We start from the raw sequence: 19,085 nt of genomic DNA on the forward strand, positions 1-19,085 counted from the left end.
TTGAATTCTGAATGGGCTGAACTTTTTTCAATAAATTTTTGAGTTTCTAACAGCATGAAGTATGCAGAAGTTGTTGGATTGCAAAAATTATACAAAAAAAAGAATAAAAAAAAACACTTTCACACCATCATAACTTCCTAAACGTAAACAAGAGGTAAGATTAAATCCTATGCGTTTTGACCATGTTTGGCACAAACTCTTATGTTTCTTTTGTTTGTTTGTTTGTTCCATTTATTTGTTGAATAATAAAACTATGTTTAAAATAAACCTTGTCATGCAATCAAATCATAAATTGCTACCCAACTTCCAAGAAGAAAATGATGGAATTTTGTGCGGTATTTCTTCAGAAATGCTGTACTTTGTACTTTGTATAGGTTAGCATCCATGTAAGTTACCAGGCTTGAATCAGAGAATGTCCACTCAGTCCAACTTTCCATGAACTTAATGATGATGCGAGGAGAACACGTAGATGACAGGAAATCATTTAACGCTTCTTCTTTTGGCTTTCTTCTCTTCTCCTTTCAGTTTAGCTATAAATTCAGCAGTCCAATAAGGTATAGGTTGGAGATGGTAGCCTAGTTAAAAATGGTACTAGTCGTGGCTGAAATGACTCAGATTACTTCAGAAGACACATTCTCAGCTGCTTCAAGAAGTAGGAGACATAAAAACTGCATCCTCTTTGGACTTTTCTTTCAAAGTAACCTGAGCAGCTTATGAGGCTGTGCCATTTAAGATGCAGCTCAGATGCAATTAGGAATCATGCAGCACACCAGCAGCTCCTGCTGAAACTATCTGCTTCAAAACACCCTGAACAATCCATGCAGCATGAAATTACATAAAATGGCACTGCAACACACACCTAGACATGAATGCTCACTTGTCACAGTTCAGGAATGTGTGTAAAATAGCTGTTTTTTTTTAATCAAATAAATTATCTAATGATGTCTCAGAGGAAGAGATGATGGGATGTGACCACCCCTCAGCCTGAAGTGCGGTCACATGATGGCATCCTTCAGCAGCAAGACCTTGTTTCTGTTTTTTTTCATTTTTTTCATTTAGCCTTTATTTATCCAGGTTAGTCTCATTGAGCCACGAGAACTCATTTTCAAGAGAGACCTGTTTAGGGAGCACATGGTGGGGGTTAAGGGCCTTGCTCATGGGCCCAGAGTGGGGCGAATGAGGGTGGGGGCAAGTGTGGGTGTTTCACCTACTCCACCCACAATTTTGATGTTGTCGGGGCCGGGGCGTGAACCGGCGATCTTCGGATCACAAGCCCACCTCTCTAACCTCTGCGCCACCACTCCCCCAAGAAGAAGAAGCAACAGACATTAAAGTGTAAATGCTGCTGCGCTGTTCCTGCCTGCTTAAATCTAATGCGCACACTCAGGTGCACACATTTCAAACACAACTGTGTTCGTACATTTGTATCAACATTTTCCAAAAAATCCATAAATACAATTTAAAATAAATGCTTTGTATTTCAGCTATCTTGCATGCTGGACTTTTACACTGACCACCATGTTGAGAAATCACTTTTAGCCACTTTACTAAAAGCTTAGTGAAAAAACATTCTTCTTATCCTCATGTGATGCACACACTGCCAGTGTGTGTTGTGTACTACTGTCTGCTACTACCACACCAAATATTACTGTTCCATTTTGAAAACAATCCACTTCTGTTTAAACTGCACTTGCTCAAATAAAGTGGAAAAAAGGGAAAGGCCATCTGTGTTTGATAATAGAATAGCTCATGAACCACCAGATGAATTTTAATGGAACTTTCCAAAAGAGCTCATTCGATGTAAATGTACAACTGATTATTTTTAGAGTCAACCCAATTTAAGACGGTCACCGCATCTAACCAACATTAGCTAACACAAATAATGGTTAATTTTACAGATACTGAGCTAAAATTTGATGTGGCAGTAGTTGAGAGTGATTCACAACCCATATTTTGAGCTCTAACAGATCAAGCACGATCTCGCAATAACGCATGACACAAGGTTTAAAAATGTGATGAGAGGTTCATTTCTTACAACATGCCGATCTTAGTTTAAAACTCCGGCATGAAAGCTGCAAGTCAAACACTTCAATGACTTTTTATTGAATGACGTACAAAATGTTTATTATACCGCTTGCATGTGATTACTGTATGAAAAAGCAACAGGCAATCGTATAATGACTTACCACTGAGGTCACTGGTGTCCAGGTGATTTACAGCAGAAAAGCATATGGAAGTAATGACCTGCACGCAGTGGGGGCTTGGGTAAAAGCATGCGCTTAATCTGTGAATCTCCTTGTGATGATAATTTATGTTCAGTCACGCCTCTTTTTTTTTTTCTCAGGCAGGAGGGAAACACTACCATCCACCCTGCGCTCGATGCGCTCGGTGTAACACGATGTTCAAAGAGGGCGAAGAAATGTACCTGACAGGTGAAGCTCAACACTTTCTTTCCCATGCTGGCATGCACTCCCGCACACACCAGTGTAAAAAAAAAAAAAAAAAAAAAAAATGCATGGCATGTGCCAACACCCATCTTTCTTTCCTCATTGTCTCGCTCATCAGGATGTGAGGTGTGGCACCCTTTATGCAAGCAGGCGGCAAGAGCAGAAAGGAGACTCAGAGTGAGCTGGGGTTCTAAATAAAAATGTTTAATCGATTCAAGTTTTCTCACAAGATGCATTTCCTCCTTTTTACCTTTCTTTGATTGTACCTCACAGCACAGACGCCTGTCAGAGACTTCCATCTCCCCTCCCGGGTCTTCTATAGGCTCTCCCAGTCGAGTTATATGTGTAAGTAACCTTTGACCCCACAGTTTTCAGTCACTCTTGGCTGCCACTAGCACTGATCTTAGACTTTAAGCACATTTGCCACACCAGAAACATGAGCACTTCCCACCAGTTTGCACCAGTACATGAGGCCCCTCACTTCCTCGGCCTGTTCACCTGTTTCTGTCTCTGTCGCCATCCATTATGTGGTGTGGGTAATTTGCTTAGTTGCTTATTGTAACAGTTGCTAAGAAAATAAATGCATGTGATGTGCACACTTTAGCTGCATGGCTCTATAGATGCAAATGTTCACCCATTGGTCAGTCTCCTGTTTAGTTTAGATCAGCAAAGTACTTAAAGCTGCATTTCATTTGTACTTTTGAGTTGGAATTTTCAAGTTCTAAGTTGGAAAAAAAAATCACCTGAAATACCACCAGAAGTTGGAATTTTCACCTAAAAATTTTGAGATTCTTGATCAAACTCAAAATCCAAAAAGGCCAACTCGCTCGATTTCAATAACCCAGTCACTCACGTAGTACTGTTTAACCACCGTGAAGATGAAGGTAAAGTATTTTAATGCGCAGAATGCAGAGAAATATTTGAATTTCTTATGGTAGTTAGCCTGGTTACTGAGCACAACAATCAGGAGATGTTTCTGGTTTTCTGACTTGCAACTGGAACACAGTAAAACTGGATATAACATCAGTTTCAACTGAGGGAAACGGCGTTCAGTACAAAATGTTATTTCATGATGAAAGGCCAGTAGCTATGAAGTTTTGGGATAATTTCTATTCCAGATTTCTTTCCCTGTATGGTCAGCTGCAACTTTAGGTCAAGCTTAAAAGGGTTAGGCATGGGTCGGTTTCTGGTTTCATGGTATATCATGGTTTCAAAAGGCCAGTTTTTTTCAAAGTCCACCAAATCTTAACTATGGTTCAAATTTTGTTTTAGCTAAAAAGACCAAGTTCATTGTTTAGAAATGGTACTAAGCCATGGCACAGGCAGTCCTGATTCAAGATTCCTGCCACAGTTTTATAGCAAAAATATAAAGGTTGTGAAGTAGCAGTAGTATTTGGAACAATCAGATCACGAGGTACATCTTTCTTAATTACTGGTTTAAAATACTGAGACAAGTGTACAAGTTTTACCTGAAAAGGCCTGATGGGTGAATTTTTCATTAGTGTTGTGCAAGTTCACTACTTCAAATTTAAAACTGAGCTGAATCTACACTTCTGAAATGAATCGGTTCATGTTCATTTATTATATTTATTTTTTTAATGAAGTCCTCTATTAGCCTATTTATTGATTCACCATAAAGGCTTTGCAGTTTATTTTAACACAAGCAGAACGTTTAGTAGCATTAGCAAATTAAAAGAGAACTTTCATCAGCATTAAAATAATATTACAGGAGACTGAATGTCTAAATATGTCACACTGTGTTTAATAAACAGATGGATAGATGTGCATAGCGCAGATTAGTTCCATTGTTTCAGTAGACGTCAGGCTGCTCAGCAGTCTGCAGAGTACTGCTGTATATGATGGCAGTATTAGCATGTCAGTGCATGTCTGCATGCATGCAGGAGTTACTGCTCTCTGCCCTTCCCTGCTCTGCTCCTCTCTCATAATCAATGACCTTTCTGTTCACTGTGATGGATGAAGGAGAAATGCAGTGTAAGCATGCGTATCGTCCACACTGCCTCCTCCTCCTCTTCCTAACTTTTGTCTGTCTTTGCTTCCTCTGCTTTTCGTCTTACACAAGCAAAGCTCCCGAAGGTCAACAGCTCAAAGTGCTGTCAAGCTCTGCTTTGTCTGTTTGTGCTTGTGTGTGCTTCATCTCACTCACTGCCTCCCCAGTCTTATCTCAGCTGAATGATATTTTTGCTATCACTGGTAGAGTTCACATTGCCATCTGTCAGTGTGCATTGTCCACGTGGTTGATAGTGGGTCTTGTTGCTGTTGTCTCTGTCTTTGGTGGTTGGATGTGGTGTACTCTTTCCAGGCCAGAATGGAGAGTGAGATCCTAGACTATAAGGATCTAGCTGCCCTGCCAAAGGTCAAGGCCATATATGAGGTCCAACAGCCAGACCTCATGTCCTCCTCATACCAGCCGTACCACAGATACACCTCTGATGACAGACTAGACACTTACAGCTATGAAGAGGTACTTACTGCCACACTCATCCCTGATCTGGTTTCAGAATGAGTCAAAGCTTGTGTCTTCATTCACACAATTTGGTTGGGCTCCAACTGCATTCAGAAAGTTGTTGCATTAGTAGTAGTAGGTCCGTGATTACAGCTGACAGGCATTTAGTTTTTCCTAAATGTCTGTAGTGAACATAAATGCAGGATTAGTTGAACATTTGTGCGTTAGCCGAGATTTAACTGAAAAACAATTGTTAGATACTGTATGTGTGCTTGTCAAAGGGATAAGTGGTGGTGCAGAGGATAGAAAAGACAAGCCTGTGATCAGAAGGTTGCCGGCTCGACACCCGAGACCGACAACGTCAAAATGTGGATGGGGAAACCTGCCTCTACCCTTGTTTGCTCCACTCTGGGCCCTTGAGCAAGGCCCTTAAACCCCACCATCTGCTCCCACGGGCGCCCTAGATAGCAGCTCTCTTCTCCACACAGAGGGCTGTGGTAGCTCGGTGAACTGTGGTTGCATCAGGAAGAGCATCCAGCGTAAAAACAATTGCCAAGTCTTCATGCGAGTTAGTTCGCTGTGGTGACCCCTGAAGAAGGGAGCAGCCGAAAGAAGAAGAAAAAAGTGTGGTTGTCAAAGCAAAACATACAATTAACTTTAAAATACCCAACTATGGATTTAATAGATTTTCGGGCTCCCCTTTACTAAACAATGGCCTCCCAGTCCCTTCATTCTCCGTGGTCTACCTGACCAATTAAAACACGTCTAGCTTACAGTAAAGTTAGAAAACCTCTTTCAGTGTAAAGGCATTGATGATGCTGGTTAACTACTCACCACTTCAGGTTTGTCCTGTTTTCCTCATGCTCTCAAGACATCCACTTGCAACCGCACCATATTCTGGCATGTCTCTCTTGGACTTCTTCAAGTTGCATCTACACACTACGATCAAGCATGACAGTATCACTATTGCTATCTTATCTGTGTTAGGTTGTTTCCATGTCCTTGTAAATATCAAAATTCTAGCTATGGGGGCCATCAATGCTAGTACTGCTGCAAATTTTTGACGACCAAGTTGCACCACTTTGGTCTGGGTCCATGTTGTGAATGAGAGACGGTCCATTTGTCACTCTTCCAAATTGTACCTCCACTTGTAAACAGTGGTTGCCATTTAATACCCTCCAGTTGACATTTTGTACCCAATTAGTACAAAAAAATACATTTCTCATTCATTCTCTTTAATGATTAGCTTTTTTTCACCTATATACCTAGACTACCATATGCATGTATCCACATCATATATTGTGTATATTTTAATACTAAACATTTATGATAAACAAGCTTCATGAAACTCCTATGATCATTCAACCCTGTGTATGTAAATATGCATGTATCAGGCATAGATTCTCAGTAGGACTGGTGTATTGAAGCAAATTCTGCTTGTAGAAAATGCACAAACCATTCTTGGGTTGAGAAAGGGTTGAAATGCTCTGAGAAGGTGCTATTTATAAAATTGAGTTTGTTGCAGCACCTCAGACTGAATAAGTCTTGTGGATTAAAGACAAAACATTTCAACAAAGTAGAATCCGTCCAGAGGACCTGACTCAACCTTGTTAGACACAATCCATTCTGTTTGTCCTTTTTGACTAACAAGTTGGACATTTATTGCCTGATTACATATAATAAAACTGAATTTATGTAAAATTATGCTTTAAGATTAGAGATTGTTCAGAAAACATTTGGAGCTGCAACCTTGAATGCCCATACCTAAGCGTATGGGTTTTTTCATCATTATTATCATATTGATGAAAAAAATAAAAACTGATCTAATTTGCTTATACTCATTTAGGTGCATTCCAGTAGAGTGAATCATAAATGTGGGGGTATCTACTGAGGTGAGCCCAAAATGAGCCAGAGCATGAGTAATGTGGACAGAGATGGGCGCGACACAGCCAGTGGAAAACAGCTTCTTTTTATACTCAAATATTACTGGTAGGAATTGACCAACAAATATAAACTGAGCTTGAATCATCGTGAATACGCTGCTGTACCAACACTTCCCTGTGCTCCTCCATACCCCAGTATGCTGAAACCACTAAATTAACCACTGCAATCCCACTGCAAAAGTTTTGTGCAATCTCAAAGTCATACCGTACGCAGGGAGCAGGCATCAATTACAACTAATTTTGTAAATGCGTGACCTTTTTTTGTTGTTCCAGCCTAAATATGATCTTTCTGTTTTCACTGGTTCTACAGTCGCTTGGAACTCTTTCTCCATATTCTCAGGTAAACGTTACAAACAAGTTGTTACATGTTGTCATGGTTGTGTGTCAGTTTGCTGACTGCTCCTTTTTCAACTCAACTCACCCCCCCTTTTTTTTTGTATTTTAGGAGTTTGACATACTGGATGCCAAACAGCGCCGGAGCTCCAGTCCAGGTTACATAGACTCCCCTATGTTCAGTCATCAAGGCATGTCACCCATCATGCCTCAGTCTCCACAGCACTTTGGCTACCCTGGTGAGGAAGGTGGAACTTATCATGAATTGTCCTCAACATGTAATTTTATCCTTTTTGTTCTACAAAATGACCAGACAATAAATATTTTTTAGTTGTTAATGGGTGAATTGTTTCCTAAAATGTCAGTCTTTTACTATAATATTAATCAATCTTTTTTTTTTTTTTGGTCACTTCTCTTATAAGCCACTAAACTTCATATGGTGTTATCTGGAACATTAGATTATAGGTTCACCTCCTCATGATTGTCACTGTACATGTTTGGCTGCCTCATTTGCTGCATTTGTGCCTCAAATGTCATTTGAGCTACTTCTTCCACACTGGGCAAGGTCATTAATAATACTTTTTACTCTGAGTACACATTTTCTCCACCGCACAGGTGAAAATGTAAACAACAATCGTAGCTTTTAGTTTTCTATCTGCATGTGTTGAGGCCTTTTCCCCGTGTTTCCTTTGCTGTGATTGGCTGTGGCTGGCTACAGGCTCTGAGAGTGGCAGGAGTTCACCTTATTATGGCCAAGAGGGGCGATCAAGCACACCCACCTCAAACCAGCCCCCTAAACATTTTCATGTCCCAGGTAGGACTTCTCATCTCCCTCTTGCAACATTCCCAACACCAATGCAGATCATTCAGAAAGTCTGTGACCCATGTGAACATGTATGTGTTCACATGTGATTGAGTTTCATTTCTGTATGACACGCAGTCACTCAGGTATATTATTCTCCCTCGTGTTGTATCTTTACCTTGTTTGGACTTCCTGTGTAACCACCTTCTCATTACATCATCACAGCAGCCATTCACTTTCTCTCCTCTGTTCTTCCTTCATGTCTTCACCTCCTGTTTCTCTCCTCAGCCACTGGGGACCACAACCTCTACAGGAAGCCACCCATCTATAAGAGAACGGGTACAGTGCAGTTAGTCGTGCCTCAGCCTGCCTGTCCTGTCAGTTTAGTCCTCCTGTGTTTGACATCTATTTTTTTTTTATACTCATTGAAGTACTAGTATGCTTTTGCAAAAACTAAACTAACTTTGTAACAAAAGCAGATAAGTCGTGCAAGAGAAATCAGCAATGAAATAAACGTTCGTCTTGCAGAAATTGTTTCCAAACTGAAAGAAAAAATAAAATCTGTCTGCTAAATGGAGATGAGCTACATTTTTGTGAGCATGCCAGAAGCAGTAACATCCTGCGTTTGTCTGTAGTCCGTGACAAGTTCTGGGTGGCAAATTAGAGTGGAGCAGACCATGAAAGAAGGTTTGCTCATGCGTGACAAGTGACACACTGAGAACAAACAAAGAATTAAAAAAACTAACTAACAGCTCACAATGTAAAAGAAAATTATACCAATAATTGACTGAGCAGTCCTTTTTGTTTCTCTGCTATGAGTCGTTAGTTAGCGTGTGATTTACAGGAAAGAACCCGAAGAAAGCAATTCTCCTGATTGTAGAAAGTTGTGTGCAAAGGTAACATGAGGTAACCTTTGTTCACAAGTCATTACATTCAAATGCTGATCAGTATATTGTATGTATTCCATGCTTCAGTGCACAAAAAAAACAAAAAAAAGATTCTCTCTCCTCTCATCACTTAGAGCATATGTGTCAAACTCAACGCCCGGGGGTCAAATGTGGCCCTTGTTGACATCTTTTCTGGCCCCCAAGATGAAATGTTACATGTAAAATACTTATATCTCTTGAATTTTTTTCAGTAATCTTTGATTATGACATTGAAAGCACAACAGAGAACATCAAATGAGATCAATCAAACTTGTTGAGGAACATGTGACCAGGAAAAGATGCTGGGTATCTGATTTGAGTTAATGTAGATTCTGAAATGGGCCCTTAGTTTGAAAAAGGTTTTAATTGTGGCCCCCTTTTGTAAGTGAGTTGGACACTCCTGACTTAGGGAATGCACCTCAATTAGGGAAAACATTCAAACCCACATTCCTACTATCACCTCTGGTTCTCTGTTAGATGAGACAACTTTAAAAATGCCACTAGAACCAGATTTGTGTTTGGACTGTCTTTGTCCTGTTGAGCTCTCTGAATTGTCAAAAATAATAGCTTCATCCAAACATTCATTTTTTTATTCTTAGGCTGATGATACACAGTTATATTTTCCATGAAACCAAATGAATCCAATCAGCTACTTAGACTATAAGGATGTCTTAAAGATATAAAAACCTGGATGACCCTAAATGTTCTGCTTTTGAACACAGACAAGACTGAGGTTTTAGTTTTTGGACCTGAGCAACTTAGGAATTAATCTTTCAGTCTTTCGACCTCCTTGGATGGCATTAATCTGTCCTCCAGTTAGTAGGAGAGATCATATCTATCCAATTTTAGCATATCTCCATTGGCTCCCTGTCAAATCCAGAACTGAATTCAAAATATTACTTCTAACCTACAAAGCCCTCAACAACCTAACTCTATCTTATATTCAATATATTATTGTTACATATTTTCCCAACAGAGCATTTCGCTCTCTGGCTGCAGGTTTACTCGCGGTTCCTAGAGTTTCCAAAAGCAGAGTGGGAGGCAGATCTTTCAGTTATCAGGCTCCTCTCTTGTGGAACCAACTTTCAGTTTATGTCCATGAGGCTGACACATTGTCCAGTTTTAAGACTGGGCTTAAGACTTTTTGCTAAATCCTATACTTAGGGTTGGCTTGTTATGCTGCCTTAAGCTTAGACTAATGGAGAACAAATTGACCTAATTTCTTTAAATGATTTGTTACAATTGAATAGTTTTCATTTGATAGTATTTCTGTCTTAACATGTGATTCTTGACCTGCCATTGTGTATCTGTTCCTACCAAACCCAGCTGGTCAAAGCAGATGGCTGCTTGTCCTGAGCCTGGTTCTGCTAAAGGTTTCTTCCTCATAAGGACATTTTTCCTTTCCCCTGTTGCTCAAGATGAGAGTTCTGCAATCAAGTTAAATTCAAAGCAGTCTCCTCCTCAGACAAATAGTGTTAATTTATTATTTTTATATGAACGTTTCTGTGCAACGCCCTGAGATGACTTCAGTTGTGACTTGACGCTATATACTGTAAATAAACTGACCTGAATTGAATTGAATCACTCTAAAAAGCTTTTCAGCTGAGAGTCACGGCCTCTCTTGACTGATGATTGTTTATCTCTGTTGTTTTTTTTCTTCCTTGCATGCTCCTCTGTTCAGTGTGTGTGGGTTAGTGTGTAATCACCGTGTCACTGAGTGTGTAGTCATTGTCAACGTCTATGTGTTTCTCAGCGCTACTATTAGTTCATAACTGGTCAGGATGTTTCCACATATGGAAATACATTTGCAAATGGGTATTGTGAAGACGTATGGGTTTTTAAATGTGTCAGCTCGCCTCGTTTGACCACTGACAACTCATGTCAATCTAATCCATCCTACTTCTGCACATCGTCCTTAATTGCTATTGATCAGTACTTCCTCTTGTTTCAGCACCAACCAGAGTTGATGCAAAACCTCAAACACAGCAGACACATAAAACTGTGTTGATTTTGTAGACTATAACCAGTTTTGAACTAATCAGTTATAAAGTTTGCTACTTACACTAAAGAAAGGTTGTATTAAAAATATGTTAGAATTTTTTATTGTCCTTCATGTGTGGGTAGCAAAGCTTCTACATTTTCACATCTCCCTCTGGGATGATCCAATAATGTTTCCCTTTTCTTTTTGCCTCCTTTTTATTGCATCCAATCACTTTTATTCACTTCCCCCCACTCCGTGCTCCACTTTACACGGTGACCTTGCCACTGTAAGTATATCCCTCCTCTGGCTGTTTAACTCAGTCTCAGTGGATACACGTGTTTGTCTGTGTGAGTCGCTTCGTAGTAGAGCTAAAACATCACTGAGTGTGTCCGAAAGATGTAAATGTTTAGCGCAGGCCTCATTCTTCATGTATATAGGAATCCAATAGATTGTGGGTTGTGGGGGGGCTGGCATGGCTAATGGCTAGCAGAATGAAGTGTGACATTACACTGCATGTTGCTCCCATTGACATTCATTGACTGCTCGGAGTGCAGAGTGGCCTCAGTATCATCTTGTTGCAGTGCTCGTAAAAAGACTGCGCTGTAACTGAACCCACTTTAATGTGGAAGTTATTTTCCTGCTCTTGGTCAAATATTGATCTCCTCTGACAAGAAAAGTGAATGTGATGACTCTATGATGAATGTTGAGTCTGAAAATCTAGTTTTGAATCTTTGTCACTTTTATTGTACGTGTGCAGGTTTTTTTTAATTTTATTTAATTTTATTTTTTATATGCTTTCTGAAGGCCAAATCCTAAAACGCTAGGAAAAAAAATAATTCTGAAATCAAGATGCACAAACCGGTGCCGGGCTGTCAGTGGAGCAGACATGTTTGTCTGTTGAGCTGGCTTAGCTTGACATAACAACTGAAGGCAACAGGAAGAAGCTAGCTGCTAGCCTGGCTAGCTGCTTATCTTAGCTAAAACCTATTTTAAACAGAGCTTATTGTTTTTCACAGCTTTTGATTGCTTAAACTCTGGTAACACTTTACAATAAGGTACACAAAATTTGATTAACTACTAGGGAACGTCTCAGGAACGAACCAGGAGCTAATGGGCTGGGGAACACACAGCAAAGCTTTATTAGGGGACTACTGGTTTGTTACCACAGAAGCAGAGCATAAATTCTCCAGGTGGGTTCTGAATGAACTCTGCACCAGTCACAGCTCGTAATTGTCAAAAACCTGTTTCCTAGTGATTACTGATTTTGTTGGATTTTCTTTTTTTTTTATAAACCTATTGGTTTAGTTCTTGATTAGTCCCTCTTCGTTTAACCAGTAGTCCCCTAATATGGCTTAGCTGTGTGTTCCGCAGTAAGTACTGGTTAACTATCCATTAGCTCCTGAGATGTTCCCTAGCTGTTAATTTAATTTTGTGTACCTTATTGTAAAGTGTCACCAAAACTCTTGCTGCTAGGATTACTAATTTTAGGATATTAAAATAAGGAGGTCCAGGACTTCCTTCTTTTAAGTTTTAGTCAGAATCACTCCCCACCCCCAGGATGTGAATGTTCTTTGCAGGGTTTTGGCACATGACGGATGCAGTGGACTCTCCCTTACATGTAATAGAATGATAAGGTGGCACTTATTGGGCAGGACGTGTTCCCAAGCAGTATTTTGACAGACTTTCCCAAAATGTTTTCACAAAGTTCACAGGGATTCCTAATTTTCCTGCATGAGCTGCAGAGCCTTGTTCATGCCAAAAATAATTTGGAACATGTTCCAAATAAACAATGCAGCAAATTGTCTTTCAATATGGCCACAACTTTTTGCATTTCTAAAGCGCAAGAGATGTATTTCTTGTTGATTGACATTTGCAGATCCTTGGGGGAAAAAAAATAAGCCAAAGTTTGCACACAGACCCAGTGCGATGCTCCATGCAGGTTTGTGAGGAAACAACAAAGCTTCTGTAGCGAGGTTGTATCTTTTTTAGTGGCAGCCTATCAGGTCTCAGCAAAGCCATAGCATGTCTACAACACAGCTTGGTCGTCATGCCTCATGTCGAGGCTTTAGCCTGATAAGGTTATGGAAGCAACCTGGCGTGATATCCGTAGCAGTAGCATTGTGCTAGCGTGGCATCACCTTGCATAGCTGCATCTTGGTGCAGTCGCAGATAGTTGGTGCGGTCGAAATATTGTCATGCGTGATCATTTTTGGAGAGCCTTTTTATTTTGAGTACTCGGAGTTGTGATAAATTTTGCACTGAAGGAGGTTTTCCTAATTTGCCACAGCCATGGTGTTATATGCTGTGGAGAGTGCTACGGGTGCTTATTACCCAATGTGAAGGGGGCTTTATGAGACAGTTCTGTATTTTAAGCTATATTTGGCAACTATAGCTACTAGCCAAGTAATCATCTTTTAAATGATCACAACAGATTTGTTTCTCATGTTTTAGTGGATGGAAAAAAGCAAGTCACAGTGTAACGTTTTAATCTGAGTGTGACAAGACAAAAGCATAACGTTTCTTGTTTAATCTACAGAAATGTTTAAGTTTTGTCATGAAAATCAAAAAGAAGGGTCTATGTTGAGATAAGCTAACCATCTAAACAGTTCAGACTTTTGACAAACAATCGTTTGGTCCAACTCGATCCATACTTTTCCAGACAATCGTATGGAATCAGCCACAAAAAGCAGAACCAGTGAAGACATCCTCAGGTCCTCCAGTCTGTCCACTTACTCCCCAGAGCCATACACGCAGTCAGAGTCTGACTACTACCCATACACCAGCTCCCCCAGGGGTAAGGAAGCTGCTTTTTATGTGTATTATTTTGTTTTTCTCTGAACCGCACAGCTCATTTTGTAACAGTGTTGTCATATTTATTCATTTTGTTCCCACCCTGAGCTCTGTTCTCATTCAAGGGGGATCTCTTTTATCTCCGTTCTCTCTTAGCCTATCGCATGCCAAGAAGACGCTTCTCAACGGGAGGAGATGAAGAGAGTTGGAGTCAGAGTCTTCAAAGAGTAAGAGCTTCGTTATTTTCCATCTGCTCTTCGTCAGCGTCCAATTAAAGTAGGTTCACTTCGTCTCCCCCCGCTTGTTTGTACCTTTCTTTTTCGCCACTGTCTTTGCTTTAAGGTTGGGAGTGGCATCGGGAGGATGATCCTAAAGGAGGAGATGAAAGCCAGATCTGGTTCCTATGACAACGACCCCTGGGGCAGTGCAAGAAATTCTCGTAGTGGGAGTAAAGAAACGTTGAACACAACAGCCTACGGGACAACGGTGTACAACAGCATCATCAACGGCTGTAAGGGCTCACCCTCTCTGCTCAATCCCCTCCTTTAGTCTGAAGGTTTATGGACTCCTGCGCCTCTGACTGTGTGTTTGTGCAGTTTTTATGAGCCTCTGTGTTTGCTGTCACTTAGGTTGAGCACAGTAGCAGGTCAACGAGGCTCGAATGGAAGTTTATAGAGAAATAGAAGCTGAATCTAAATTAATCAGAATATTTAAAACGGCTGAAACAGCCGCACAAATAACAGACAGCGCAACGCCAACAGAGTTCTCTGGGTTTAAATTGTTTTACTGAACCTGCTGAATGTTGACGCTCTTCTTTTATAGTTTCTGACACCAACCTGCCTTCTGTTAACTACATGTTTTTTTTAACTTTTCACGTCTTTGCTCTGGCTTTTTCACAGTCTCCCTGTACGCCTGGTGTGCTTATTAGACCTTTTTGTCGTATTTTTCTGCTAACAAAACATGCTCTCTGCAGACTAGCCTTCCAATCTGTTCATCCCTCCATCAGCGGCTCGGTCTCACGCTCCTGTACTCACAGCTGTCCTGTTTTATTTATGGCCAGTAAGATCTCTCATTAGAGCTGGTTTTCAAGTTGAAGGAAAAACAAGCGGGCAGGGCTCAGTTGGCTCTATTTACAGGCAAGAAAAAGTTAAACGAGAACCTAAAGCAATCAGTGTTTCTTTTTTAATATTTTTAGCCCGTTAATATTTTATATGCTTCTCGTGGTTTGATGAGTTCCTAATCTGCTCTTTTTTAGTGTCTTTGTTTCGCAAGGAAGATAGTTAACATGCAACCCCTTTTTATTCCAAGATATTAGAATTTATTTAAAACTCAGAAGATGCTGCAGCACGTTTAAAATATAACCAAATACTCTGTTTATCTCACAGCTCCTCGATCTCAGTACAGCATTGATAGCGGTGAGTTCATCTTTAATCTCTTTCTGCAAAAATACATAATTTAAAATTGCAGTGAAATGTTTAGGCTGCTTGCTTTCTCTTTAAGTTGAGGAGTAACAGTTCTTTCTTGTTTATTTGTTTGTTTGTTTTGACTGGTTGAATTATTGTTTTTTTTTTGCTTGCACGACATTCATTCACCTGAAGCTTTGTATTGTGCCACACATCTGGATGAATTAAGCTTTAAAGTTCCTTATTAATGAGCGCCATCTCCTGGACATTTCTGAAACTGCGTGTTAGCCGACATCAAAATCAAAGCTGCTGTTTTTATTTGCTAATCTTTTTTATGCTTTTCTTTTTGGTCTAAATTTTAGATTTTGCTTGTAAGTCAGCCTCTCTATCAGGGTATGGACGCAATGGTATCCAACGGGTGAGACCATTATTACCATGACGACACATTTTTACACAGCTTTTACTTATTCGTTTATTTTTTTTAAACCAATTTCAATACTAATTAGCCTGTTTTCTGCTAAATTCCCATAGCCAATTATTGCAGTTAAATTATAATTTCATTCTGTGCACCTGCAGCCTCAGAGCGCAGATTGTTATCAGTACCAGTATGATGATGGAAGTGAGGTCAACTGGGGAAGCAGAGGTAATTTTAAATTAGCATTTTATTAAATTGAACCAGTTAATCCAATCTCTTTGTCTCGTGTATTTACGTGGCCTTTTCCATTTTCTTTCAGCAGAACACAAGGTAGGGGTTTTAACACGATTTGTAATAATTAGAGGCACTTATAAAACACAGATTACTTAAAAGTGTTGCCTTCTCTTTCCTACAGATTTATCCCTACGAGTCGCTCATTGTCACCACCAGAGGGCGCAATAAGCTACCCAAGGATGTGGACAGAGCCAGACTAGAAGTAAGTCAGGAGTAGAATATAAGGCTTTTTATTGGAACAAGATTATCTCTTTTACAGTTAAGAGACAAAACGTAATGAAAAGCTGGTGTAAAACATATTTTCAAATGTTACAAAAGACAGACAGACAGACACAGGTTAAAATAAATAGAATAGAAACAGCCTTTATTGCCCCATGGATGGGAAATTCAGTGTAACAGCAGCAACAGATAAAAAGGTTCACACAAAAAGTTCCTAAATGTTAAAAACAATATATATAAAAAAAAAAAAATTAATAAAGAAATAAGATAAACAATAGCAATAATAATGTTCAATATGTGTTGGAACATTGATAAGGACAAACTATTTACAATGCATTTTTACAGGCAGAGTGTGTGTTTTAACAGAGGTCAGCATGTATTTAATCCTTATTGAGTTTGTTGGGAGCAGTGATGGTTGTAGAGTCTAACAGCTGCTGGGAGGAAGGACCTGCGGTAACGCTCCTTTGTGCATTTAGGATGCAGTAATCTGTCACTGAACGAGCTCTCCGGTTCAGCAACAGCTTCATGCATGGGGTGGGAGACGTTGTCCAGCAATGATGTTATTTTAGCTCGAGTCCTTCTGTCTGGGCTGTTAAAGTTTCATTTTCAAAAAGTTGCGTTTTGGCTGTCTACACAAAAATGCAAGGCCTGCAAAAGCGTTTTCTACCCTGGAACTTGTTTTTAAACCAAACTATTCTGGGGCTCCTAAACACTTTCCATGTGGATGCAAGACTGAACTGATAAATCCTTATCGTGGCAGCACGATGGCTCAGTGGTTAGCACTGTTGCTTCACAGCAAGAAGGTCCTGGGTTCAATCCCCGGTTAGAGCTGGGGTCTTTCTGTGTGGAGTTTGCATGTTTTTCTCGTGCTTGTGTATGTTTTCTCCGGGTACTCCGGTTTCCTCCCACAGACTAAAAACATGCATGCTAGGCTGCTTCAGGCCCAGGCCTCCCTTGCAAAAGTGATGTCAATGGGATTTGCCTGGTTACATAAAAGTTATTAAATAAATGTGTGTATCCCAAATAAATAAGTAAAATTAAAAAAACATTCCTGTGGACAGGTCCTCAGACACATTCGTAATCGCCGATATGAAATAACGTCGTTTTTCTATTTTTGTTTAGCGCCATCTTTCCCCAGAAGAGTTCACCCAAGTGTTCGGGATGAGCGTGGAAGATTTCGACCGGCTGGCGTTGTGGAAGAGGAATGAGCTGAAGAAACAAGCTCGACTGTTCTAGTCTTGTTTGGACACGTGTTAAAAAACTGCCAGCAACAGAACCTGAGACCTCGCTGCTCAGTTACACTGCCATGTCAGAGAACCTGTTCCAGATGTCCTCAAACGTCAAAACCAAATTCTGCCCATACCTGAGGACTTTTGGGACACCAGTGGAAGGACTGGTGAACCGATTGCCGCTGCAGCTGTTTGCTCGATTGGAGTGTAAGCAATAGAGACTGTCACACTGTAGTGCTGTGCTTTTCACAGCCCAAACGATGGAAGAGGTTGTGACTGTGCGCCCATGTGGACACGAGACAAGCGCCTGTGACCAGAGCTGCAGTACTAAAACACGATGAGGAGGATTTCGGCTTTGCCTTACTTGTTAAGCTCTCATAGTTACGACTGTGCAGCACCAGCAGTCTGAATGAGTAGAACGTAGTCTTTCATTTATGACGCTTGATCAGTGTGAATGATTCAAGAAGAAGAACGAGTGTGAGCATTGACAGCATCTCTTCCGTTTGGCTCGGGATCAAATTGGACTTTTTTTTTTTCCACGTCTGCTCTTTTACATGAAATACACCTGCAAATACAGACAGACAAAATTCTTTTTTGTGACCTTGATTGATTTTGCGTGAAAATAAAAGCCAATGTGTGACCCAACATGTACACTTTAGACGAGCACGTCCATGTAACAGATGTAGCTCCCTGTGCAGCTGTTCGCTAAATGGAGAATGTGCAATTCAATAGTTATTTACAACCCCTGTTTCCAGAGAAGTTGGTATTAGGTAGATAGTCAGTGTCTTCTTTAAATATAGATATTTGAAGTTGATGTAGCATCACCTGCGACGACGGGCAGAAACGTTTGTAGAATATACAGTTCGTATTATTCGGGAAGAGTGCCGCCAAGATAAAAGAAGCATCCACCAAGAAACTTGTTGTTGCTCACTGCTTCGTCAAACTCCATGAGAACATCATCATGTAGTCATGAAAACATCTGCAGTTCACAATATGTTGAAAAGTTTCAGGGAAAAAGAGGAAATGTTGTGTTCGAAGCTAGAAACCACCATGTGGGCATTACGTAACTGGAAACTGTCGACTTTGCACTTTTTTTTTTCTGAGTTCTCGAGGCAAAAGCTCATCTCAGATGGACAGAGTGTGATTTGTGGTCGTATAAGTCCAGATTTTGACTTGTCATTTAAAATAAAGGACATTAAATTCTACAGGATAACGGTTAGAACTGACCATACAGGTTTTTAATCGACACAAGTTACGCCAACATTTTGATGGTATCAGTAATCATGGCATGGGTGCCTTGTGTGAAGATACCAGTGATGCAAAGGTGGATGCTGAAATTTTGGAAAAGATATACTGTTCCAAAAACAACAGTTGTGGATGGAGGAGAAGCTAAACCTTAAAATCTGTGTCCTTCATGTTGTCTTTTAAAATTGGACACAGATTTCCAATTCAAATTTGCAGCAAAGTTGATTGTTCTGATTTGAGAAAACGTTGGACTCCTCTAGATATTAAGAGAAAGATTCATGAACACTCAGCTCGTTGCAGTAAAATTGTGACTTGGAGCACATCCATGAACTTACAGGACTATTATTTATACTATTCTAGAGAGATAATTTAATAATTTTGTAGCTCTGGAGAATATTTTCCCTCACAAAGAAACACTGAAACACACCCATGTTTGTTAGACTTTACTTCCTTGGAATACTGGTCTTTTTGATTTGACACTAAAGTTTTAACTGCAACTTTAAATCTGTCTCCTCTCTTTTATTTATAACATTTGTCACGTGTTGAACTGCTTTTTCTCCCCTTTAAACTGTTGTGCAAATTTGCTTCACATCT

The 19,085-nt window shown here is 40.1% G+C and overlaps 1 protein-coding gene across 1 annotated transcript in view; it reads left to right on the forward strand.

The window, feature by feature from the left end:
* ablim3 (actin binding LIM protein family, member 3) overlaps nucleotides 1-18,797 on the forward strand; it is a 75,121-nt gene extending 56,324 nt beyond the window's left edge. The window contains exons 7-23 of the mRNA XM_037675385.1: nucleotides 2,345-2,432; nucleotides 2,566-2,624; nucleotides 2,721-2,792; nucleotides 4,768-4,929; nucleotides 7,165-7,194; nucleotides 7,300-7,426; nucleotides 7,906-8,001; nucleotides 8,278-8,328; nucleotides 13,574-13,690; nucleotides 13,843-13,913; nucleotides 14,029-14,197; nucleotides 15,072-15,101; nucleotides 15,452-15,507; nucleotides 15,666-15,732; nucleotides 15,824-15,834; nucleotides 15,920-16,000; nucleotides 17,140-18,797. Coding sequence (XP_037531313.1) covers nucleotides 2,345-2,432; nucleotides 2,566-2,624; nucleotides 2,721-2,792; nucleotides 4,768-4,929; nucleotides 7,165-7,194; nucleotides 7,300-7,426; nucleotides 7,906-8,001; nucleotides 8,278-8,328; nucleotides 13,574-13,690; nucleotides 13,843-13,913; nucleotides 14,029-14,197; nucleotides 15,072-15,101; nucleotides 15,452-15,507; nucleotides 15,666-15,732; nucleotides 15,824-15,834; nucleotides 15,920-16,000; nucleotides 17,140-17,253 — 1,401 coding nt within the window. The 3' untranslated portion in view covers nucleotides 17,254-18,797. The remainder of the gene's footprint in view (nucleotides 1-2,344; nucleotides 2,433-2,565; nucleotides 2,625-2,720; nucleotides 2,793-4,767; nucleotides 4,930-7,164; nucleotides 7,195-7,299; nucleotides 7,427-7,905; nucleotides 8,002-8,277; nucleotides 8,329-13,573; nucleotides 13,691-13,842; nucleotides 13,914-14,028; nucleotides 14,198-15,071; nucleotides 15,102-15,451; nucleotides 15,508-15,665; nucleotides 15,733-15,823; nucleotides 15,835-15,919; nucleotides 16,001-17,139) is intronic.
* The last annotated feature ends 288 nt before the right edge of the window (nucleotides 18,798-19,085 follow it).

The sequence above is a fragment of the Nematolebias whitei genome, chromosome 4 (assembly GCF_014905685.2).
Source record: "Nematolebias whitei isolate Nwh7 chromosome 4, NemWhi1, whole genome shotgun sequence".
Taxonomy (NCBI): Eukaryota; Metazoa; Chordata; class Actinopteri; order Cyprinodontiformes; family Rivulidae; genus Nematolebias; species Nematolebias whitei.